Here is a 26,506-nt window from a genome sequence, read left to right on the forward strand (position 1 = left end):
AGCGTTACCTTGTAAGAATGCAAAAGATAGCAAAGTGGGAAGTAGTAGGTAACAGGCAGCATCAGTTTCTGAAAAGATAGCAAAGTGGGAAATGAAGTGGCAGGTAACAGCCAGCATCAGTTTGCTGATGACTGAACCGTGTCAAACCAAAGTCTCATTTTCTATGAGAAGGTTTAAGGGAAGAAACAGTAAAATGTCTTCTAATTCTTTCCAATGATAAAACCATGGAGCATAAATTTGCCAAACTATGTAAACTGAATTTTTTCCTGCTAGATGACTCCCTCAGCTTTATTACTGGACACGAAACAGTTCCGCTGTTTGCAAGAGACAGACCCAAGAAAAAAATATGTTACCCATATTACCTTCTACAAATGTTTTATTTGAAATATTCCTGTACCCATTCTGCTTTTGAGCAGGAATATGACATTTCAGAAGAAGATGCTTCAAGTCAGGCATATGCTTTTGCAAGTCCCTCAAAACCACAAATTTAAAAACACTGCGAAAAGGGCAGCTGGTATATTTTCAATCTAAATATTAACAGCCAAATTTCATGTCAGACTGCAAGCACCACAGCTCTTGGCCCTGACCAGGCTACTATGCACATGCCATCTCCTGGGAGGGCCGGATTCCGCTCCAACCCAAAGCTCCCCTCGCAGGCATTCGGGATGCATTAAAGAAGCAGCAGAGCCTGATGTAAACACAAAAGGGACAGACGTTGAACCCAGAGCGGGAGTGAAAGTAAACTGGGACAAAGTCTGCTGAGATGGGGCCAGAAGATAAAATCACTTACACCAAGAAACTGCAGCGAGGAACTGGAAAGCAACTCCGGCGTGGGACTGAGTGGGCACAGCAAAGAGGAAAGGCAGGAATGACTACGCATAGCAAGGAATAAATTGCGCATGGTGCGTGTTGGCTGGTCGTGGAGTAGGAAACAAGTCGGAGCAAGAAACCAGTCGGAGCAGCGTGTCGCAGCGCTCGGCTGTGTCTCTGGTCGTGGTCCAGAACGAGCACTAAGTCAAGCAGGTTCGGGAAGGGCAGATGACTAAGCCTCACGTAGGCGCTAGAAGATATTACAATTGCTAGGCCCAGATAAAATGGCAACTTTTCTGTATGGTGCCACAGTGCTGATATTAGCGGGGAGGGGATCCAAGCGTAGCCAGAGAGCACAGATAAATTTTGACTGCGCTGAGAAAGCCACAGCACAGGCACAGGACCAAGCCACACGCGCTTTGCATAAACGTTCTCTCGCCTTTCCAGGACTAAACAATCGCCTATGAATACAAGGTTAAAATGGAGGTTCTGAGGCACGCATCCTAGAAAGCGGCCCCGGAGGCCAATAGCTGCAGAGCAGAAAGCAAACGTCTCACATGGAAGGGTAAAGTAAGCTGGAGCTTGATGAGGAGGGAACACGAGAGAAGGAGCAAAGGAAAAAAAAAAAAAAAGACACCTCAGGGTGAGGTGAATATTCACAGGAATATTCACAAGCTAAGAAAATCTCTGCACTGAGTGAGGCGATACAGGCCGTGCTTTCTGCACACGTTCAGCTGAACGTCAGTAGGGAGAGCTGGGCGCTTGCGGGAGGGCCACAGCAAGTTGAAGGCACGGCCGGCAGGTGCCCAACACCAGCAAAGAGGAAAATGAGGAAAGGGCAAAAGAGGAAAGCAGGTAGGAGGTCTCAACAGAAAAAACAGAAAAACTCTGCAGATAGCTCACATGTGAGCAGACGCCTGAGGTCAGCAAAAAGATGCCGCATGACTATCAAAGCGCTGCCTTCGGACTCCTAGCGACAACTCACTTTGTACCTATTTCTGCAGTCCAAACACCTGAAAGGGAGAGGGATTTCAGTTTTCCATGAAAATATACCTACCTCCGTGCTCTACACAGAGTTACCAATAACTTGTACCATATCACCCCTAATTCTAGTAGTCGATGTGGATAATATAAAAACCATAAGAAGGTGATTTAAGAAAAAGGTAGGAAGATAAATAACTGAGACCTAAACTCCTTTCATGTGAAAAACCACAAATTAAGTACATCCTAAAAAAGGGGCTCTAAATGTTCTCTTAAATCTTCCCCAAAATATTACTTATCTGTCAAAAGTATACATCCCATTGATACCCTACACTGAAGAATAAAACCAGGAATGACACTTTAATGGAAGCATTCCCTAAAAATTAAATTTTACACATAGCTCATTCATTACACTGAAGTGAAAGCATGTAAAAACATACACAAAAAGAGTGCCTTGAAAATTGAATGCATTGTAAAACCAACACAAGGAGGAACACCAGTCTATAACACCACCACGTCAGGATTATTAGTTGAGCGACAAGCAGCTCATTATTTAAAGTAACATTTAAAAAACTATTTTAAAGCAAATGAAAATACAGGTTACAAAAATTGTCCTAATCAGCCTACTCTAACATAAAAGCCCAAAATTTTCTTCTCAGAAAATGGTAGCTGTAGTAAAAAGGAAAAAAAAAAAAAAATCCCTTCCAGCATACCAAGTTGTGTTTCCAAAGCTATCAGCTTACTTTTCAGCTTATCAGCTATCAGTATATTTTAGTTTCAACTGAGATAAATACTTTCCTAGCTCCCATATTGAAATTGTTTATTCGGCTTCACAAATTGTTTGTTTTTAATGTAAATGCATATTATGAGAAAATCCCCTTTGTATAGCTCAGTTGGGCTTATAATTCAACAAGAGCTACCTCACATAATTATCAAATTAAACTACAGTCTGATAATCTGCAGCCCATCCTCATTAGGCATTTGGCCCTGAAAGCTGAAGGTCAATATTGATACACTAGTAAAGTTTCTTTCAAGGTCTTATTAACCCATCCTGTTTCCATCGATCTTCAGTTCTCATGATTCCCTCAGAAGTATCGGGAGTGTCACGAAAGCGATGAACTGTAAGTGCTTAAATATCTAACCATAAGACTTATATTTAGCTCAGAAAATTCAGATGTGGGCGGCTAAGTTTCAGCTACAGATTCTTGTTTGAAAATGGGATACAAGCCAGAGGAGCCTAGCAGTGGCTTTCAGCTCTCAGCTTGAATATGCAAAGGTTGCTGTTAGATGAAGCACTATAACTAATGTCACTCAACTATTATTGTAGAACATCATACAATGCCATTTTAAGACCACTAAAATGAATACATTAGCTTTCAGATATTATCAACAGTTACAGTAAGATACTTCCATATCTACACTAGCTACACTGTACATTGATACCGTGGGTCTCACCCTGATGTGGTAGCGCATGCATCTCACATCTCACTATAGTCTGAACAGAAGAACGTTTTCAAACATGTTTAAAAGAGACAAAACAACCTGAACTAAACTAAGAAAGAAGTAAAAAACAGCAATTAAAAAGTTTTTTTATAGCCCTACAGCTGCTCATTTTCTGCAGGAGTATTGTATTCTCAGGGTACCAATGCCCTCTGATTTTCTGCATGATGTCTTGTGAGCAGTTGACCTGTCAGGAGGTCAGAGTATCTTACATTAACTAATATTAATGTAACTCAAATACTGATGTAAGCAGACAACCCATTTGAAGTTGCTCCATTCTCTGCTGGTCAGTCTACTTAGCTGCTCATACGATCAGCTTACGTCCTGCCAGGCTTGAGTTCAGTACATGAGCCTTGCTCAAACCTGCAGTTTATCTTGTTCTCCTGCAATGGTGCAATAGTTTATGTTTTCTTTGCACTAGAATGGAAGGAACAATACAGAATATGGTTGTGCAAGAAATAAACCAAAGCATAAACCATGTTTCAGGCCCCAAACCAACAGAATTACACCTATGCTGCAAAGGAAATGAATCATCTGAAATCTTTCTATTGCAATTTTTTCCACCAAATATGAAACAATTACTTCTAACTGGAAGCAATGGCATTTCACTGTACTAAGCTTCAAGGCTTCAGTAACCACTTCATGTTGAAATATGAAAAGTTATTTTCAGGAAACTGCACCCAGTTTTCATCTCAACTGCTCAACTGCCCAAGGTAGGGAGCACTTGTGTCTCTGAGTAATCCTGAAAATGGCTTGATGCAACAACTACTTCTTAATCCCAACAGTTGCTGGAAACTAAGCTGTATTTGCTTGGTTAAAGTAGAAGCTCTACGGATAAAACTTTCAGGAAAAGTAATGAAAAATTGCAGAGACTTGTACGGAGGCAGGCACAGGTCAGCCAGTATCTTGCTGGGAATCCTGATTGTGTTTTTGGGGGTGGAGGGAATGGGATGCAGCACAACTGAATTTCCCTCCCCTTCCCCTTCCCTTGGGAGCACAGCTAGGGAAGGGCATGGTGGCAAGGCAAGCTTCAATGTGAGTCTACAAACTGGTATCAAGGCTACCTGCAATTTGTGCACTCCTGTTCCAATAGATACCACTCTAGCAAGACTGCTGCCTTAAGGCTGAGACTCAGGGCTTTTTAGTTGCAGTTCACATCAGTAATTTGCCACCATAGACACCTTTCGGAGAGAAAAAAAAAAAAGAAGCCTGACATAAAACAGACCTGCCACTGAACTTGCAAACTGATTGTGGAGAGCAGGGGGAAGCCCAGCACCATAAAAAGGCTCTTGGTGTAATTTTTTTGGATTGCACATATATGTAAATTTATTAGACATAGCCCACTTTGAACATTACCCATCAAGATCAAAGCAAACCAAATCAGAAAGCAATTGTTTAAATTTACACAGTATGTGGACAGGGTACCATCTCTTCAATTAGCTGAACAGCTACTTGCAGTATTTCAACCCTTCACATTACTTAGAGCCTTCTAACCGGTGAAAACAGAATGGTACTGGAACAAAATAAATAAATGGAAACACATCTCATGTATCATTTTAAGGTTTTCCCTAAGAAAAATAATTGCAGGGCAGTCGATCTCAAAATATATTCTATAATATTATTTTGTCTTTTGTATTTAAAGACATTATTTTTCCAGACCTTTTTTCTTTTAAAGACATTAACTTCAAAATAAGATTGTGATGGGATTAGTTCGTTCCGTCAAGCGACTTCCAATCTACTTGTAGAAACTGGCACACCATTTAACAAAAAAAGAAATCTTTCAAACACTATCTATCAAATTATCTGCTAGATAGAACAATCCTTGGAAGCAGGGAGAAAGGACATTACGAGAACTAGAGAATAGAATGAACTTGCTTGGAGGAAATTCCAATAAATACCATGGAGTATCAAATAACAAGTAATAACTAAAGTAGTTCTAAAATACTGGGCATACATATTGAAATAGTAATCAGGAGAGGTACTCTTTACTTACAGAACATTGGCTAATGGAGGAATATAGTCATAAAAATCTTTACGAAGATACAACTAACAATGTTCACTTGCAAAGTGAAAAAGCTCTGTACTCCCTAGGGAGAAGAGGTAGGAGCACTTGCACAGCGACAGCAGGGCTACCTCACTATAGACTCACTGTAGTGATGCAAGATTGGGCTTGCATCACTGAATTTGCTCACTAAATTTTAAGCAAAAGCCACAGCATCTCAGGCTTTGTTTTCCATGGGTGCAGGACACCTGAAGGAAAGGATTGTATCCACAGGATTACACCAACGAAGTTCCTGGAGTACCAGTTTTCTTGTCCACACAGGTCTGCAGTTGGAGAGCTCCTGCACACCAACCCACCAAACCTTCCTGCCCTCCAAGGGAAAAACACTTACTGAGTTCTAAGAGGGCGGTATTCAGAGACCCTATTGTGTTCCTTACTGAGTTTAGATACACAGATTATTTACGTGGAACCAAATAATTTTGCCTTTAACTTCTGAAAAAACTTACAAGAGGATCCGTATGCAAAACACTTCAGAAACTATAGCAGAGAACTACAAACTAGAAGGCACTAAGTTTTAAATGCTCAGATGTTCATCAGCATTCATGTTGTATATTCATGCCCCCAAATGAGGAGAATCCTTTCTTAAAAAACAGCTGACACCAGTCGTGACTGTATATTTTTAATTCACTGCCTGAGGCAGGATGTTCTTGCATCTAACTACTTGCTCTATTAATGTAATTAGTTACGAGAAGTCAGTCCTAAAGTGGTAAAACCTTTTATTTTGAAGCACTTCCTTAACCTAGTTCCATACAAGTGTAAAAACATACAGCTAGATTCCTCAAAAGTAATAAAGGTACTTTGAATCCATTTCGGGTAATAAAAATATTATATAGATTCCAAAGGACATTGGGAAAGTTGACAAAAACTTTCAAGAGACAACCAGACCTAGACAAGATGTAATGATTTGCACTTAAACTATAGAGCTAGACAGGATAAAAAAATAATTGGTCTTAAGCATTTGCTATAATACAAGACAGTTCTGTGAGTTATGTAAACTGTGGGTATTTTTTCAGCTTACTTTAAGGGAGACCCAACATCACAAATTAACCCTGAGAGGTTCTATTTGCACTTGCAGTAACCATATCCCTGTGTTTGCAAGGAGAGATCTATATCATCCTCAAAAAGTTGATTAGGTAGTGTTTTGAAAGTGGAGCGACTAGTATCACATAAAAGAAATCCGTAAGTAACCTTGAAGAAGTTAACACAATAACCTCCTCCACATACCAAACCTCAGAGTAACAAAAATAAATAACAAGTGCCCATGAAACAGGAAACACCGTTTACACAGCCAAAAGAAACCATTCCTAAAAGCAGCCAGAAAGGAGCCTCCATTAAACAGCAGAAAGTCACAAAAACAGATAGAACGTGTATTAAAAAAAAAAAAAAAGAGAGAGAGAGAGAAAATCACAGATAGCAGGAACCTAGGGACCTCAGTTGTAGTTGACGGAGCCACCTTCAATTTGGATCAGGAGTAGATACTCCTCTCAGGAGATTTCTTCACAGGATATTTCTTTGTTTACCAAGTTAACTTGATTTTTACTTAGCCTGGGTTGCTAAACTCGGAGAACTGACGTCAAAAATTCTTTTCTTTTTCCACTTGTGTCAAAGCATACAGCTGTTGTACATACCCTTTTTCACTGATTGGTTTGGCAGTAGACAGCTTTTATTGCTGAAATGACACAAAGACAGCTGAGTTCTTAATGTTTAAAATTCTTTATAATGTCACAGAGAACAACTAATCCATCTAGCTTTCACTCTGATGCACATTCTACCTCAGCAGTATTTTATTATTCTATTGTCCATGGGAAGGAGCTGAGCAAGTTGAGAGTGCTGGCAAAATGAAGACAAATGATTTGGTTCAAATGGGAAGATTTACTTTATTCCCAGCAACAGAAAAAGAGAGTAAGACAAGAGAACAAACAACAGTTCATGAGAGAAGTGAGTGAGCGTTGGTAGACTAAATCATTGTCTTTCACATCTGGGTAAATTCTGTCATACTACGGACAGGGCAATCTAAAAAGCTGATGCGATGGCCTAATTTACAAGACAACATCCAAAACAGACGTATCATCACAGGGAGTAAACTTTTAGGGGAAAGGAAGGGGAAGTTGCTGTTCTTTCTCCTATTATGAAGTGTATTTGGAAAAATTATCCCTTTTCACTAAAGGGTAAAGCAAGACATCTCAGGTCACAGAGTCAAGCAAGGATCTTTCAAAATTTGACCCATCCCAGACACAATCTATCCACTCTATGTGCTTTACTATATATTCATTAAACTAGGGATATTGAAATGACTTCTCTAGAAAAATGAATGCCACCTTTAAGTCTGAACTTTTAAAATGAATCAATGTTGCATTTTTTCTTTGGTCAAAGCAAAGAATCTAATCTTCTAATACGACCTCTGACATATCACTGACCGCTAGATTTCCCCTAGTTACAAAGTAGTTAGTAACATTTAACTTTTAGTCAAGCATAGGAAGAGATTGCCAGACGAGATTTTGGAATCTCAATTATGAGAAAGCTTAAAGGGCCAGCCAGGCAAGCACCTGTCAGGAAGGACCGCACACACCATTGCTCCCATCACAGAGCACACAGATGGACTTGCTGAGCTCTCAAGTCTGTTCAGCACTGAGATCATAACACAAAACTCTCAGCAAGACGTTTATTCTGTCACAACTTGAAGTCAAAGACTCATGATTATTTTCCCCTCACCAAAAAAAAGTCTGACTTCCAGGTGGAACGTGCTTTGCTTCAGCTTCCACTAATGAGTTCTGGATGTGCCCAACTTCAACAGTTTAAAAAAGTTCTTTTGCACTACAGTCCTCCCATAGAATCACTGATGTTGGCAGGGATCTCTGGACACCATCTAGACCAAACTTCCTGCTCAAAGCAGGGCTAATTAGAGCAGATTGCTCAGGACGGACGGAGACTCTACACTCTCTCTGGACAGCCTGTTCCAATGTTCGACCATCCTAACATTTAAAATGCTTTTTCTTATGTTTAAATGGAATTTCCTGAGTGTCAGTTTGTGCCCATTGTCTCTGCCACTGGGCTCCACTGAGAAGGGTCTGGCTTTGTCTTCTTTATTCCCTCCCATCAGGTATTTATATGCACTGATAAGATCCCTCCGAGCCTTCTCTTCTCCACCCTGAACAGTTCCAGCTCTCTCAGCCTCTCTTCCTATGAGAGAGGCCCCAAGCCCTTGATCGTCTCTGTGGCCTTTCACTGCACCCGCTCCGGTAGGTACCTGTTTCCCCTGTACAGGGGAGCCCAGCACTGGACCCAGCACTCCTGATGTGTCTAGCCAGCGCTGAACAGAGAGGAAGGATCACGTCTGTCTACCTGCTGGCAATGCTCTGCCTAACACAGCCCAGGAGGCTGTTGGCTGCCTTCGCCGCAAGGGCCCATTACTGGCTCATGGTCAGCTTGGTGTCCCACTAGGACCTTCTCTGCCAAGCTGTTCTCCAGCCAGTGCGGGGGTTATTCCTCCCCAGGGGCAGGGCTTGGCATTTCCCTGTGTCAAACCTCAGGAGGTTCCTGTTGGTCCATCTCTCCAGGCTGTCAAGGTTCTTCTGAATAGAGCACAACCTCTGGTATATGAACCACTCACTTCTCACTTCTATGATGTCTTGTATATTAGTAAAGTCATCTCTTCATACTATTTTAAATAAGCAAAATATTGCTTAAGTAAGTTGCACTATATGGTATTTCCTTCAGACCTCAAATAATTTTTGCTACTCTATTTAACATCTTCCATTTTCAACTTAAAAAAAATATCAAGGACTGAATTGTGTATGTTATTCTAGCAACAACTACACTAAAACTGTTTAGAGAGGCAAAAGTCTTCTTTCTCCTTTTCCTTTTTTATACATGCCAGGACGCAAAACTTAGTGCCATCATTCCTCAGCATTGCACTGGAAGCTCATGTTAGTTGCTTGTCAACTGCTAACTTTTCAGAAATACTGCTTTCCAGGATACAAGCCTTCTTTCATAAGGCCTTGCCTACATTCCCTGTTCTTTGGCATATAACTTTGCCTTTGGCTGTATTAAAGATGAAGTTTGTTTCAATGTGCCTACAGAGCAAAGTATGAGATCATGATTATCAATTACTATTCTGCTAGCAATTAGTATCAATAACAGTTTTTTTGTTTACTTTTAGGAGAGTGATGAAAGCATTCCATAGCATGGGACTAGTACAAATAACTCACTAACATCCATCAAAAGGACTCATTTGCAGATCTGTCGCTTAGCCAATTTTCAATCCAATGCCATATTGATAGTTTTGTTTGTTTGTTTAAATCAAAACATTTGCATTGCAAAGTTGAAGATGCTTGCTATCAATCTCATTTCCACATCAGATAGCTACATCTTGGCTATATTTTAACCTTTTGGTGGTGGGGAGGAAAGTCTGCAAAAGAAGGGTGAAGGTGGGAAAAACCAACTGTAGGATGCTGCTGGCAAACATTTTAAGACACAAAACAAGCACTTTAAGTGCTGCATACAGGAGAACCCTATCCTTCTAATTGCATACTACTTAAACCCTACAAAAAGGTTTATTTCAAGACTGTTGCACATCCCAAGGATGACAGGAAGTTTTAGGGATGCCAGAACAAGTCTAGAAGAGCACAACATGAGCAGAGAAGCAAAAGACACAAAGCTCAGGATGAAAGAAGAAACTCAAGCGTTTACTGAAAAGCATGAAGTCCTATCCATTGCAGCCTGAAGTTCACAGAAAACCCATTTGCCTGCTTGTGCTACTGCCTTCCTTTTTCCCTTTCTATTACCGGCCTTGCTGTATAACTCTTCAGTTACTGGAACTATACCATAAGGCAATGGACAGCTGAATGGGATTTTCCAGAAGCCTGGAGAAGTCTTCTATTGGAACCTACCACATAAATATCACCTATTAAAGGCTGCATTAAAAATTCCTTTCTTTAAATAAGATTTCCTCTTTCTAAGTCTTCTATTCAGGCCCAGGGGTTCTACCACAATTGTACCTTAATCTGTTCAGAAGATAAACCACCACATGACTTAATTGTGCCTTTTTCACAAAAACCGAACTTTCTCTCTTATGATCAGTTCACCTCAACCCTTTTCATTTTCAAATGCAGCTTCACTTCTCCTTATGAGTCATCATTCCCTCTTCTCCCCCTTTTTCAGTCTCTCCTTCTCATTTAATCCTTTTTTCCTCTCCATTTAGTAGAAGTTGTAGGCTTAGCAAACTAAAATAGCAAGTTTCACAACTGGACATGAGACATTCCTAAATTTAAACCAAATGACCCCTTCCAAAGTATATGGGATCTTTCCATCTAGAAAGATTTATAGAAGCTACATATAATTATGGAAAGGGATAGGATCAAAAATAGTCTGTGTTTGATAGCCTTTCTCAACAGTAGGTGGCTAGGAAGGAGAGGAAAGACAGCCTTATTCTCTCAGCAGCAGGAGAAGGAGTAAGACAACTGAGGACAGCCCTTCAAAGTCCCCATCAGCCTGTAGGCTTCTAGCTTGCTAAAAAGCCTACAGTTTGGTAGATTCTCAAAAAAAGGCGCTCATTTTCTACAGGAATTATTTTCCTAGACCTAATACCAAGCAGTAAAGCAAAGATTACCCAGGAAAACTTGACTACGTCTCACTGTTCGAGGTTATAAGTTCTTAATTAAGCTGAAGCAGAACAATTTTAATGATAGTCTTGGAAAAACCCTGCCTTGCCAGTCATCAACAACTCGTCTTGGAAGTAAAAAAACTCAGAAGAATCTTCTGCTTGCCTTGACATCCGTAGCTTCTACCCTTTCACCAAGTGTCTGTCACTGACAGCAGCAAGACAGCCTTCTTACTTATGGCTCCCCTCCTACACTTTGCACTGGCAAGCCCTCCTGCACTCTGCCGCTAACTTGGAACGGAGTCCTGCAGCACGGTCCTCTGCTTTCCACAGCAAACTGGAAATTTTTTATCCGCTTCAGGTAAATATATTTTATTGAATTAAATATAAAAAAGTAAACATGGCGAAGTTACAGTGTTCCTTGTATAAGAAGCAGATTCCAAAATAAATAAGAATGCCACATAGCTTTCACATTTTATTATCCTGCAAACGTTTCAATGCACAATGGTGCTAAAGAAAGTATCAAGAGAAAGATGGAAATTTTGGCGGTTGCTCTGGGGAGAGCTGAGGCTTCTGGCACTGGGTAATATGTGGAAGGACTGAGAGATAAACACATCTCAACGTTTCTGCTGAAGTAATCAATAATGGTATAGTAATTGTTACAGACTGTCTCCAGAGTTAGTTAGTTAGTTAACACTCCGTTAGTTGACTTACTATTTGGAGGTTTTCTAACACCATAGTGATATATCACCTTTTACCATTAATTTGAAGTTAAATCTAGAGGCGTATTTCGGTAACAAGAGCTAAATCCTGCAGCAACGTGCAATAAACAGCATTCAGGGTGCTCTCAGCTTTACGCAGGCAGGCTTCACCTCTAGAGCTGAGATGAAGAGGGGAGACCCTGTTATGAGTGCAAGACTCAATTTTCTTTGATGAACTTTCCATACGACTGGCATTTATCGCAACTAATCTGACCAGAAGCTCTAGGAGCCTTCCCACGTTTATAATCCACGTGGCATAAGCCCCTTGGCTGAGATCGAGGCTATTGGCAGTAAAAGCCATCCTAATTGATATCTCCAGGGATCCTGTGACCTCTCGGGCAAGACCACAATGCCTTCACTTTCATCTGTTAAAAATCAGTCTTGCTAAAGCCCTGCTCAGAGTAACTACACCTGTCAAAGCGGCACAGCCAGCCTTTCCTCAGAAGACATTTCTTGATAGATTTCAAAAAAGGCCTCCAGTATTAGAGGTTCACCGTACATACATTACTTGTAGGCACAAATTACATTTATAGCTTCACCTATTTCAATGCCCAGCAGTCAGACTATAATTATATTAAATGTCGCCTGGGAGCCCCGGCCACGGACGGGAAGCCAAGTGTAGACGACACAGCACAAACGTGGAGGTGGGAAACAGCAGTTTCTCGTTGGAGGCAGCGATAGATTTCTTCTGTGAATTCAAAGTGTTTTCACCAAAGTTTTCTCTATGTGCTCGCAAAACTCCTACACTGCCCCTAAACACTCTAAAAGCTAAACACTGGAAACGGGGGATATCCGTGAGACAGCTTCAGTCCTTGGGCATTCACTGCGAGGCACTGGCAGCTGCTCGCGCTCGGTAACCTAAGCAGCGAGTCCTGGCACAAAAGCTGCCTATTCCTTAGCAGAGCCATCTGTTAGGGTTTCGTTACGCACAGCTCCACTCGCTTCTGGGAGATGCTAAGGTCACACGCGCAGTTTAGTCCGCGGTGCTCGGCGGTGGACACAGAGCGCCCGGGAGAGCAGGGGCCACCTCTCAGCGCCTGCAACGCGCCGCTGCCGGCCTCGCTCTCGCCAGGGACGCCCCGGCCAGCCAGCACAGGGAGCTTACGGGGCTGAAAACTAATCGCTTGCGCCGTGTTAGTTTTCAGCTGGACGGGCTGCCTGGCTCTAGCTGCCCGCGCGTCGGCATGAGCGCTGGGCCGGCACGAGGAAGGCAGCAGAAATACTTGAGCCGGGAGAGAGGGCGGGATGACCCCTGGCAGCAGCGGCACGAACCGAACTCACCTTGAGCCGACTGCGAAAGCACATCCTTACAACAAGGCCCAGTATCGTTCCAGGAAATCCTTTCCACCATGGGAAATGTTCCCAAGCAGTACGGGGGCAATCTTCAATTCATCTTTTCCTTCCTACCCCAAGGAGCAATTAAGTTTACCCTGACTATGAGAGGATTATATTTCATTTCCTAGAACATGAAGATAGGAAGCAGGAGGATATTTTAGTTTCCAAGGCAAACAGCCATGCCCTTGTTGCTGAACTGAATAGTTCCTGGTCTGGGATAAGATGGTGAGCAGCAACATGAATACCTTTGCCACTCACTCACCTACTGTAGACGTGTCATGACTGAATTATTTCATGTTTCTGCCCCAGCATGAAACTAGTGACCAACTGAAGAACCTTGACCTGGTCATTAATCCTCTTCTACACGTTAATTTTTTCAATACTGAATAGTTTACCAAGCAGCATAGCTGTTTAATAATTGCACGTGGCTGTTGAATTTAATACGCTGAAAACAAACCTTGTTATGTCTACTCCAAATTCAAAGTTTAACAATGAAGAAACTGTAGCTATTGGTCACTAATACTATCACTCTGCTATTATAGCCAGAGCTGCATCCATTACATATACTAAATAAAACAAGGAGAACAAAGCTAATCAAATACCACCACCTTTCTTCCTCTCTGTTATTGCCTCTCCTAAGATTGACCACATTTGTGGTTAAATACAAGGAGTCAAACTTCCTATAAGCAGTGTTGTTAAGGTTCCAGATTTCCACTGTGGTTCAGCTATATCACAGCTCTGGAAATGCATGCTGGTTTACATATAAACCACTATATTAGGTCTTTCAAGTTTGAAAAAAAATCTCTACTACAACTGTAAAATTTACCAGAATCACCTTGCTGGCTCATCTCCTTCAAAGGAAAAAGATCTTAATACAGAACTTACAAGAGATTAGCACACACCGTTGAAATTGCTTGTCTGGATAAAAATGCTTTGTGAAGGGACTGACATGAATTTGCTGTGCCAGGGGAAATGCAAACAGTCACTTAAACAGGAGAAATGGAATACCAACTCATCAGGAACCACAACACAAACTTTGTTTCGGTGCTCCTGAGAAGGACTCGCATTCAGGGGTCACAAGCACGGAGGCTGTACATATGCCCTGGCTTTTTCCCATGCCTGCATGGGGAACATAACCTGCAGGACAGCCAAAACCCTTAACCAGTGCTCTTGCGGTTTGAAGCCCACATCGCAGCACACAAGATCAGCAGCTCAAGTTCAGCTGTAGCCAAGATGGAGATGCAGCAGGCTTGTCCACCTGCAGGCCTAGCAGCTTATCCCCTTGGAGGCTGTCAGAAAGTGAGTCTCAACAAGACACAAACTCCACAAAGTCACAGATTTGCCAAGCATTGGCTGGTAAACGCAGGTCCTCATGAGAGAAGTACTCAAGTTCATCTTTTAAAAAGGATCAGCTCACTGCAAAATGAATGGAGAGAAGCATGCTGGGTTTTAGGCCATTTTCCTGAAGAGGGAAAATCAGATCAGTAATCCACAGCCATGGAATGATAGTTGAAGTAGACCTAAGGAATTCACTTTCAACTCTGACAGTGAGAGGAAACTAAGCAAAGGCTGAAGTTTCTCCACTCTATGCAGTAATACGCAAGAACAAGGAAGCAACTACTCCTGGCCCTGACTGATATTACTATCAAAAAAATTTCCAGTCTTACATGTGTGAGGTGCATATTTACTAAGAGAGAGATCCTGTGACACATATACGAAGATCTCCCCCGCATAAGTGTGCTGCCACATCAGTCCTGACCTGCACTCCTACCTAAGTTCAGACTAATAAATATACTAAGTTGCACTGCACATTTTTACTTGGAGAAGAACAGACTACGTAACTTCCCACACTCTTAAGTCAAGATACTCTAAATTTGAGATTCTAACTCAGAAGATTATTGCGTTTGTCCCGTGCTAGGACTCACATGCCCTGCAATCCCACACAACCATGGAGGGGCATTCAAAAGCATGGCTGAGCCATAAAGACAAAAAGCAGAGACTGGGGTGTTCAGGGAGACCTGAAATACTTGCAGGAGGTGTTCAGCATTACTTCGCAGCAGCAGAATGATGCATTTTTGTAATATTTGTGCAACATGATCGAAACAGTCTGGGGCGGAACTGTAACCACTTTACAAAGTTCTTTAAGATGAAAGAAATGATTGCATCTTACTTTTCCTAGCAACCCTCTTTTCTAATTCTGAGGCAAAGAAACCACACTAAGGATAGTATTCCGAACATATGGCTTTCTCTGAATATGGGGAATTTGCCTGCCTACAAGCTTTTTTTTTTTTTTTTTTTTTAAATCATGTCAGTCTCTGGAATCCCTATTCACTCATTCCCCTTCACAGCAAAGCGGGTTTCTGCACAGAAAAAAATGCTCTATAAGTATTAACTTATTTTTGTCCGCAGGAGGCTGTATCTGATCTTACTGTCTAGACAACCCCATGCAACCAGTTCATTACTGTTGCATTCACTTGCCACATATTCTGCAAAAGCATGATGTAACTAGGGCAAGAAAAGGGAAGGAGTTCAGTGCCTCAAGCACATAACCCATCAACATAAAGACCTTCTTTAGAGAAGCAGTCCAAAGCAAATGATCTTGGAGGTCTCCAGATGAGTTTGCACCTTCCTTTGCCACCTTGCCTGCAAACACCTCTGAGGCATGTGGCTCCAAGTGGGACAACTCAGGCAATGAGTTTTTGCCCTTTCCTTCTCCCCACACAAGACACGCTATTTTGCATGGTCTGCACTTGAAACGCTCCCTGATCTTTCTATAGGGCAACCAAAACGGAGGAACGTCCAAAGGGACATTGCTAACACCTTGAACTGGAAGAAGCTCCCTGTAGAGGCCTAGCAAACTTCACAATAGCAAAGGGGTGGTTTTGAGGGCTTTGAGAAGAGGAAAACATCACCTCAGGTTTCTCCCTCCCCTGTCTGAAATCTAAGAGGGCAGCTGGTAGCAAGGCATGCAAGACAATTACTGAAAAAAATGCCAGCGGTACTAAAACGATAGCTAGCATGCCAAAAGGCAGGGGTGTGCACTCTATTTAAATAAAGTAATTAATAAATAAATAAAAAAACAAGTAACAACAAAAATGCAACTAGCAATTGAAGCCAGAGAGGAAATTGAAGTCGTTTTATGTAAAGAAGTATAATCCAAAATCAGACCAAAAGCCACCTGAATTTTTAATGCAATATTATATGCAAATTCCCTTGTTCATTTATGTCATCTTCTTGGTGTTGGTTTTCAACGGAACAATTCTCAGCTCAGTACAAGAGAACAGTGATACTGACGGGTATGTAGAACATTAACATGTTATAAATAAACTGCTAATTTGAGGTGGGAAAAATTGTCAAGGCGGCTTTCATGATTAAGAACCAAAGAAAGAAAACAACCAACTTGCTTATGCTTCCAAGATACTATTTTTGCAAAGAGAACTTTTTCTAACCCCCAGTTTCTGAAAATAAAATCCTAGCACCTGAAAAATAACCCACTGTTTCGATAAATTTTTAAAACCCTCCCTGCCCCTGCCTTGAGTACTGAGTTGCCTTTTCTCCTAGCTCAAGAGGTTTGTACTGAAAAGAGTACTACATCAGAGTTGTGAAGTCTCAGCTTCCTCTCCTCTGACTTGCAGTTTTACGTAACTTGTAAGAGACATTTTTAGGCTAAAGATACTGCATAACCAAAAAAAGAATAAGGTACAGAACTATTATACAGCAATTTGTAACTGGGTTACTTGGAGCTGCTTGATAAAAGTCTTACTATGGAGAGTAAAACTTTATGCTGCTGCATTGCCGCCCAGGATTATTCCCATTTCTGATAGGCACCATCGCCACCGTCCGTCTGGTCTGAAACGGGTCCCCTTCCCACCCCCCTTCCCCAGTGTGCAATTAGAGATAACAGCCTGCTGCTACGCGGCTGCCATCTCGGGTATTATTTTGGTATCATTCAAGCATTGTCACTCTTTACCAGAATGCCACTTACTAAGCAATATTATAAAAATTACTGTGGATATCTATGCTCACCATAAGCAAGGATAATGGCCTCATTGCGCTGGTCTCGATAAAAGTGGCATGTTCTAATAAGACTGCTTTCAGACACGGCTGAACAAAAGCCCACTGTGAGAGCTGTAACCAACATCAATTCCCACTATGTGAAGACATTAGACAAAGTGTGAACTAGCTTACTGTACGGGGACAAAAAACTGACTGTCAATGTGCAGGACCAACACTGTCTAAAACACTACACTGGCAAGTCAAAATAAAACCAGCATATATACATGGTAATTGCTATTTAATTCCAGAGTTAGCAATTGAAGAAAACAAGTAGCGAAGGCCATATTAAGTTACCAGCATCACTCAATACATTATTATTCTATACAATTCAATTTCTAGCATCTTTGCTTAAGAAAAATAACTTGAAAACCAGTAGACACATCAAAAGACCCCAAGCAAAGAGTGAAATGAATCCCAAGTTTCATTATGGACATAGCCAGAGAATATAGCAAGAGCTTAAGAATGAGTCCTTGAAACATGCATTTTCCAATAGATAGGTTTAACAATGAACAATGTCATGCACAGGAACTACCATTCCAGCCAGAGTACTAGACCCTTCCTGCCTGGGTGTCACTATACGTTTTTTACATATTTATCTACTTACACTGTGGTAGCACCCAATAGGCCAGAAACCTACTGTCAAAACAAATGTACTGTACCAACAGTGAATGTTGGGTCAAGAGGTTACTTTTTAACTTCCAGACCTGAAATTCTCCAGATAACATTTCTTCAATGGGAGTCCAAGTAGGAGAGAGGTGAGGAAGTCTATATGCCATTTTGTTTCTGAACAACATAAAATGCAAATTTTAAAGTTTTAAATTTTATAGAGAGAGTAGTACACTTGCCGTACCGAGAAGTGTTCCACTGAAAAAGTGACATCTGTACTTTAAGATGTGAAAAAGTCACAAAATCCTACAGTGCAGATTCAGTGGTTTGCAGAAAAAAAATAATCACATACACTACTGCACTCCAATTTGGTAACAAACTTGTAGAACTAAAATTAAGAGAAAAACATATTTAGAGAGAAATAGGAGAGTGGATCAATAAGTCTGACATGTTACATACAAATTAGACTCTTGCACTGCACAATGACAGCCACCATTGAGCCTAAAAAAGATAAACATCTACCGTCCGTCCTAAACCAGGGAGTTTTAAAGTCACCTTCATTAGCTAGGAAGGAAGTTTGACAACGCTTTTATTTTTTCACCTCCTTTCTAGTGATAAGTTAAGTAACACACAACAACCTTTGAAACAATAGCTGTATGACCAAAAAAAAAAAAATTGCATTGTAATGAAGAGAGTCTTTGAAGAAGTTCAGTAATGAAAATGACTTCTAGAATCTATGCATGTATTAACCAACATACACACACCACAACTTAGGAGCAGGAACACTGAAGCTGAAGAAAATCAAGGGTAAGTAGACACCCTGTTATGTGGTTTCCCAGTACAACTTATTTTGCCAGGAATCGTTGTTCAGGTATTTTCTGCGAGTTTTTGTAGAGTTTCCCAAAACAGCTAATTGCTCGCAATATGTATGTGATGAGACTACTAAATCCTTTTGTAAAGATTTAAAAAGGGAAATGAACAGCAGAAACTGCTATTTTTTTAATAGGCGCTTCTTCACATACAGCCTGAGATTGCAAGGGCCCGATGTCTTCAGTAATGTAACTGAACATCACAGGAACCATAAGCAGCCAATATCTTTCTAAAAAAAACAGGTCCTAGATCTTTGAAGTGGCACTCCTGAAAATTCACGCAACCTGCGGTAACAGACATTTCTAAGCCTAGATGTAGCCATGTACAAGCTGGATAAAATCTTGAAAGCAAATGCAGGTGGTGACATTTGGTCTCCTTCTCAAATCAAATTAAGAAGCAGGTTACTGACTTTACTTGTAGAGGTAGGCTATTGACATCCAAGTGGAATTTAAAAAACCTACACTTGCCCATGTAACTGAGCGCAGCAGGAAAAAAAGATGACTGGCTGATCCTTAAAAGATGATCCTCAGTGCTCCAGATTTCCTTGCGAGTATGGTCCTAGGCAAAAGACCTTCAGCAGAAAAGTCTGGAAGCTGCAGAGCATGCACATGCAAGAGCGATACAACTAATGTGCTAGTTTTCATACTGCACTTCACTTTCACACTGGTCTGGGCAACAATTGTTCCAGTTCATATGTAGGACAAGAGAGGCAAAACACGTGTCATTACCTGTAGACAAGTTCTATTTAGGAACAATTATCAACACAACGATGGGGTGTATTTGCATGAATATAAAAGGAAGGCTATAAATGCATGAGGTAGCATCTTCTATATATGAGAGGCCATTTTGAATGTGCTCTGGCTACATCAATATCTAGTCAGGCTCATGTCTTCTCTCTTTATAGCACTTGCAAATGGAAATATCTACTATAGCTCATGTTGAACCAAAAAGGCACCAAGAACTCCATGAATGCCATGAGATCCAGCAAATAGCAGCACCATCCAAGTAGAAAGTATGATACTTCAAAATACATCCATGCCAGGCATAGCACTTCCAAGTGTGGTTTTGGACCAACTTACTTGAGGAAAACAGAAGTGAAATAGTTCCCTTTTAAAGATGTGATAAATTGGGTAATTTTGCCAAGTCTGTCTTCAAACAGAAGACAGAACTGAAATTAAAACCAAGTCCAAATACTTCAGCAGCAGCACCTCATGCCTAAAGCAGTCTCCCTCCTATCACACACCAGTGCCCCCTGATAAATGAAGGGTTTTTTTCTGCTCCACAGAGCAGCAAGCACAATCCTGCTCTCGAAAAATATCACAGGAAGTTATTAATTCTGCCAGCCAAAACAAAAGCCTGAAGTCAAAATTAGTCATTTGTAAGTATGTTAGTTGCCACCATATACTCAGCATTGCCAGCTGTAAATGAGATTATTTGTGGAGACTGTAAGACTTGGCGATTTAGTTACACTAAGCAGAGCTTTCCATCTGCTGAAGTCTCACTCTGGGCACGCTGGCAGGGAGTCACCACCACCGGTGGCAAGAAGCCTATCTGAGCCGAGTTCACAGTCTCCAATCCCTCCATAGCAGGCAGCTTCTCCAAAACCTCTGGCTGAGCTCGCACACTTTTAAAGCCTAGAGCACCCTCCCAGGCCTCTCCACACCGGCGCTGGGGTGGACGGACAGAAGACGGCACTGCCGCCGGTCCCGCCACTGCAGTGTCACAGAAGACAACAGGCTCTGAGACGGCCTGGCAGTTTACAACAGAAAGTTAAGGTCATCCACAGATCCCTTTCATTTAGCATATTATGGAGTTTGCTGTCTTCCATCAGTTTTCAGACTGCAGGATGATAGCTTTTTAGTGTATTCACAGCTAGAGAGGGCTCCACCACCTGGGAAAAATTGACCAGCAAAATAACCTCTGCCAGAGCTACATCCATCAGTCACCATCCTCTAGCACACACCTTCAACACTGAAATCTGGAGGTTTGAGAGGAGTCATACTTGAAGTGCTGCTACCAAAAAAAGAAGAAAAAAATCTTCATTTCTTACCTAATTCCTGCTCTGAGCGGGAGGGAAGGGCTGAACGCCCCTCCCATGCGCACCCAGACACGCAAGCCAAGGGGCTCCAGAGAAGCCAGGCGCTGCTCCTTCATTTGCCTTTTTTCAACCTGCAGCACTGTACTGAGGCTTTCTAATGAGTCAATTACCATAGCAGTTAGGCCCAATCAACCCCCTCAGCTCCACACCTCCTGCTTTCCCCCAGGGTGAGGTTTAAGACCTTGTGAAACAAGTTAGGTCTGGTAGGGTCTCTAGCTCCTGCCTGGCCCACCACTCCCCTGTGCCTTCAAAACTCTCTCTGACAACTGTCAAGTTCCCACACAGAACCAGTCCACAAAAGCCTCCAGACATTTGTTTTCATGCCTATGTGATGCTTTTGTAAAAGGACACCTCTATTTTAAAATCAATGGCTTTCATTTCAGGAGAAGTTAAGTAGTCTAGAGCTCTTCACCTCGGAGAAAAGAACCGGGGACAGAAGAGAATGGATTATTATAAACTGTACGGAGAAGCAGGTATGGGAAAATCATTTTCCCCCATCACAGTAACTAGGATCACCCACTAACACTATAGATGACAAGATCAAAAAAGGAAAAAAAGGCCAGAAACACAGCAAATTAACTTTTTTCCATACCAGATAACTAAACAACTGGAACAACTAGATTCAAACAGGGATTAGACAAAAAGACATAGAGCATTAGTAGCTATTAAACTCAAAGGGGACACTAAGGAAGGGAACACTAACTGCCAGTTTCTGGAAACCGGTAGAAGGACTCCTCTGTGCATGTGCCGTCTTTCTTGTGTTCTTTCCTTAAACATTTGCTACAGTCACAGTCAGAGACACCGAAGTAGGAGAACCTTTGATCTTACAAAATACAGCGGTTCCCAAGTTTAAAGTTTTTTTTTTTTTAAATGCTCACACATACAAACGAGCATGCTGTAAAAATTAACAGAGCAGCACCAAGGTACCTGGGACAAAATGAAAGGGAAGGGAATGCCTTTAATTGCTCAATCCATTGAAGCAGTCTCTCCAGGAAAATAAACGAGCCCTAAAGTGAGCCATTCCAGCCTTTGGCAAGCAGGCTGGTGGCGCAAGGAAGAGGTCCTCATGGTGAGAATCTGAAAGGCCCAATTTCTGAAAGCTGAGGCTCAGCAAGCCGATTTAACACCTCGAAAGGACTGAAAGGCAAAGCTCCTGTTTCCTTCCTTCATCTCACTCATCCCATTTTGGGCCATGTATTCCCGCTACTTACCTCGTGCCAGATCTAATGCTCATCAGAACCTTGTATGTATCTCCTGATACTAGCAGAAAACCAAACCACCAGGACAGGGGGATGCGGAGGGGAGGAAAGAGCACTGCATGGCCAGGGCAGGGCAAAGGAGGGGCTGAAGATGAGACTTCAAACAGAGGGAGAAGCAGCTTCTTCAAGCAACAGTAAAGCCTTCGAGTGGCTCAGCTGCTCATGGAAACCTGCCAGAAGTCCTTATCGTCGCGGGAAATAAACCTACAATACTTCAGTAGCTCTGGTGCAGATAGGGGCACATCAGCATAGCTGGACTTTGTATCGGGACAGCGAATGCACCATCAGCAAAGCAAAATGAGCTACAGGCTATTCCAGTACAGTGTTACTAGGATGCCTGCTTTCCGCTAGGTGCTTGCTGGCACAGTCAGAGCAATCGGGATTTATACCTCTCCAAACTCTTCTCACACAGCTGTGCCAAAGGACCATGTGCTACCTCCTTGGGCTCAGAAGCAGTCAGTCCCTGGATGCATTTACACTAAACATACTCCTTTAGACGTTTTTCAAAAAGCAAAGGCCCTAGACTCATGCTAGCTTTCATTCCTAATAGCAGACAGTATCAGGCAAAGGAATATGAAAATGGGACTGAATATGAAAACATCCACGACTTCTCCATGGACAAAGCTTTTTATTCCTACAGAACAAAGAAAAGTGACTAGTTAATTAACTGGCATTTCCTTTATGCAGCTTCTAGGCTTTTCTCCCATGTTATATCATTGTTCAGTATTTATGTCCCATTTAGCCTGTTCCTTTACCTAGCATCTAGAAGGAAGATTAAGCACTTCCCCATTTTTCTCCCATTCCAGCTGTGACTTGCTGAGAAGGAGGCAGGAAGAGGTGCTTTCTAAACCACCAGAAAAGGAAAGAGGTGCTAAGTATTCAGTTTGGAAATGTAAATCCTCTCTGCCCTTTCTGAAGTATGCCGAACCAGCCTCTCCAGAGCTCATGTCATCTAAAGGCCACAGGAGTTCTCTAAAGATATTCTTGTTAAGAGGATTTAGCCCCTTTTAAAAAGGACTTAACATGTGGGTGGTGTCTCCATTTAAGCATTTTCTCATGGCTAAGAAAATGGCCCTCTTCTTAGAGGCTTATCTTTATAACCCAAAGACAGTAAGAAATTCTCCACTATTTGAATTAGAAATTTTTTGAACAGCTTTCTTTTTTAGTAGCTCTATTTTTAAAGATTAGGATTTGCAAATGGCAGTGACTTTCTCACACCAAGGCAGAAGCCAACACCAGAGAGAACGAACCTGCTCAAACATTAAAATAATTTCTCTCACATAGGCCACGGTTTCATGAGGAGCTCAGATGACTTACAGGCTGGCTAGCATCAAAATGAGATGGTCTCAATACCCCTCTCCCCTTCTCTCCACCTTGTGTCCTCTTCCCAGCCACTGCCTTCCCTTGGTGGTCCCTGGTACCTATCAGACCTTCCATTAGCTGGTTCAACCTGCTAGCCCAGCAGAAAACCTTTTCTTCTTTGGTCAGGGTTAGCTTTCCGCCAAGCTGGTGAATTGTACCAGTTGCTGGAAAGGCTGGTGAGCGCCAGGGTCAACAGCAGGGAGCTGAAGGGAAGGGGAGGAAGCAAGACTTTCTACTCCTTATAGCAGGACTGACCTGTCAGATGGGCTCACCCTGTCTTTTGAGACAGCAGCTGGGACTTTCCCTACTAACACAGGCATGCTAACTGTCAGTTGCTTCTGAAGGGCAAATTTTTCATTATTGCTTGTGTTTAAGCCATCACAGGGCCTCAGCTCTGCCCAGTAATAGGACAACTTCTGTGAAGCCCACCGGAATGGTGAAAAAGCTCCTCAAGCTGAAAGGCCATATTTTCAAAACGGCCAGAGCTCCCAGTGAATTCACCGGGCAGCCTGGGTCACAACCTCCGAGAGCCTCCTCTCGGCCCACCCGTACAAAGGTACTGGCTGACAACCCTCGGTCGCAGGAGCTGTCACTATAGGGAATGACATAGCAAGGAATACATTTTGGATAGCATCAAGATGACTGTCTGGAGATGGAGGATTGTGCAAATTTTCATCTCTCTGGGGCAGGAGCCACTTGTTACGGGCTAGCCTATCTTTCAAGGCTTTTCCCATATGGTTACACTTACATAATCATTAATACAGTAACTAACAAATTCCCAGAGGGGAAGCAGCTTGTTGTGGCAAAAGAAACTTTTTTCTTCTGCTGATGTAGTTAAACACCTTCCTGAGCAGGCTAAACTATACTGCCTTTCTGACTCTCTTCCACTTATACCATAATTTAGAAGTGGCGGGTGGTTTGCCAGCAGAGTTGCATCTGCAAAGACAGAGTATTTTCATAACCCTAACAAGTGCAGGTGTGCTGGCCAAATTTTAGACTGATCCATAGGGTGTTTTGCATAGTGGAGCCTCAGTCTCAGCTGGGGGGTCTCTGTGCACTACTCCTAACTCAACTAATTCCGTGCTAAATTTATATTGATGCTGCTCGCCTGAGCTTCCAGCCTCAACTACCCATGATATTCTCGCTCCTCTCACCACTTTCTCAAAACCACTCAGCAAGGAACCACCAGGAAAATACCCGAACCCCCCAAGCCCAGTGAATCATCAGATGCACATTTTGAGGAAAATTTAGATGGGAGTCAGAGAAATGCTGAAAGGCTGCAATGTCTCCTAGCCTCAGAGTCCTCAGCCTCAGAGTCTAAAGGGCTTCAGCCCTTGTCCACAGAGCAGAAAGGAAAGGGAGAGCACTAGGATGCTTCAGCCTTACTTTGGGAAAGATGGGTCTGCAGCAAACCAGCGCGACTCCAAGAGGGGCACTCACGTGAGCACAGCTGTCAGAGCAAGGAAAGACGCATAGCCCCTTTCTTGGCACATGCTATGGCACGTGCTGTCACCTCGGGAGGGGGCCACACAGGCTGCGGGTGCCTCAGCCCAAGCAGTCGCTTCCTCTCCCATCGCTGCCCAAAGTCAACGCGAGGCCTGAGGGCAGGTAACAAACTTGCTTAGCACTGGAGAAGGGACTTTTTTGTGGGCAGAGCCCAGAAACGCCTTCTGTCTTCTAAACCTTTAAGTGGGGGGAAAAAGCTCCTAGATTTCATGGCAAGGCATTCTTCCCATTGGACGGGTGAATGCTACAGCAAAAAAAGCAGACTGAACTTACATTTGGAGGTCTCGTAGCACCCAGCTGAAGGAGAAAATTTAGAAGTCACCTATGACATCAATGTCCTCTGCACAAAGCAGGGAAGTCTACACAATTATTCTCCCAGAATCGTCATGTTACATAGGCTTCTCTTTGTATTCCCTTAACATCATCTGGGAATCGAACCCATCGCATAGGGCAGCCAAATATTTACAAAGCAGCCTGAACCACCCTGCTGGACACGAATCACCCTTAACAGGTACTGAAGGCCACAAGCAGCAAAAGATCAATTAACTGTTACAGTAAAGATGCTTTTTGTTTTTTAGCTTTGGATAGGATTTTGATGAGCCTATACCCTGCTGTCTTGAAACTTCCATCGCTACTTCAGCAACAAACACCTGCAAAAATCTACATAAAAGGAAGCTTGTGTCATCATTGTGGTCTCCCAGGAGCGTGAGACACAGCGATACCAAGCACTCAAAAAGGTATTTCAGAATTGCAACGGTCGTCAATACCTACGAAATTTATGATTTCTCAGAGCGCAGATTAAACCTTTTGTCAGGCGTTGGGCATGCCAGACACGCTTCGGGTGCTGCGCGGGCCCCGGGAGAGAAATTAACAGGTGAACACGCTATTATTGCATAGCCGAACCCAGCGCAGCCCAGGCACCTTATCTAACACCAGGCCGTCCAAAGCCACAAGAAAGTGAGTTCGGTGACCTCATCCCCGGCCCTAGCGGACACCAGCGCACGTCACAGCCGGGCCAGGCCCCGATGCCGGCAGGTAGCCCGGCAGGTCCCCCCCCTGCCCCGGGGCCGCGCGGGGCGGCGGCGGCGGCGGCTGAGCCCCGCGTGGGGCAGGACCTGCCCGGTCCCCGCCCCGGGGGGTCTCCCCCTCCGGGAGGGGAGGGGGGAGTCCCCGTGAATTAAATGAGAAAAAGGGCAAGGGGGAGGGGAAGGGAAGCGACTCCCCCCCAACTCCGCGGCGCCCTTCCTCGCTTCCCTAAACTTTAGGAAGCCCCGTCGGGCCCCAGCGCGCACCCAAAAACGCAGAGGACAAAGAAACCCCCGCAAGCGGGTGGGCGAGCGGGCAGCCGCGACCCCGGGGGCGGGGAGGAGAGGGGAGGGGAGGGGGGGGCAGGTCGGGCCCGGAGGCCCGGAGCCGCGGCGGGGCCGCCGGCAGCCCCGCACCGGCGGAGGGGGGGGGGGCACCCCCCATTTCGGGGCCGTGCTGGGAGAAGTATGGGGAGGGGTGGTGGGGGGGAACCGCCGCACTAACCTGCTGCAGGGGCATTTCCGAGGGCGGCGGCGGGGCGGCTGCGCCGAGCGGGGTGGGGGGGGGCGGGCGGGCGGCGGCGCCGGCCGGGCACACGGGCTGTCCCAGGCCAGCGGCGGCAGGAGGAGGAGGAGGAGGAGGAGGGAGGAGGAGGAAGCGGGCGTCCCCCTCCCC

General features: G+C 43.4%; 1 protein-coding gene across 5 annotated transcripts in view; it reads right to left on the reverse strand.

Moving 5' to 3' along the window:
• E2F3 (E2F transcription factor 3) overlaps positions 1-26,506 on the reverse strand; it is a 42,611-nt gene that overhangs the window by 14,903 nt on the left and 1,202 nt on the right. For 2 of the 5 annotated variants that reach the window (XM_068931691.1, XM_068931690.1), the window contains exon 1: positions 26,336-26,443. The exons of 2 other annotated variants lie outside the window; for them this stretch is intronic. In XM_068931691.1, the coding sequence (XP_068787792.1) occupies positions 26,336-26,350 (15 nt within the window). In that variant the 5' untranslated portion in view covers positions 26,351-26,443. Of the gene's footprint in view, positions 1-790; positions 917-26,335; positions 26,444-26,506 lie in introns of those variants that run through there. One more of the 5 variants, XM_068931689.1, reaches the window with a different exon arrangement.

Source organism: Struthio camelus, chromosome 2 (assembly GCF_040807025.1).
Source record: "Struthio camelus isolate bStrCam1 chromosome 2, bStrCam1.hap1, whole genome shotgun sequence".
In the NCBI taxonomy this organism is placed as follows: Eukaryota; Metazoa; Chordata; class Aves; order Struthioniformes; family Struthionidae; genus Struthio; species Struthio camelus.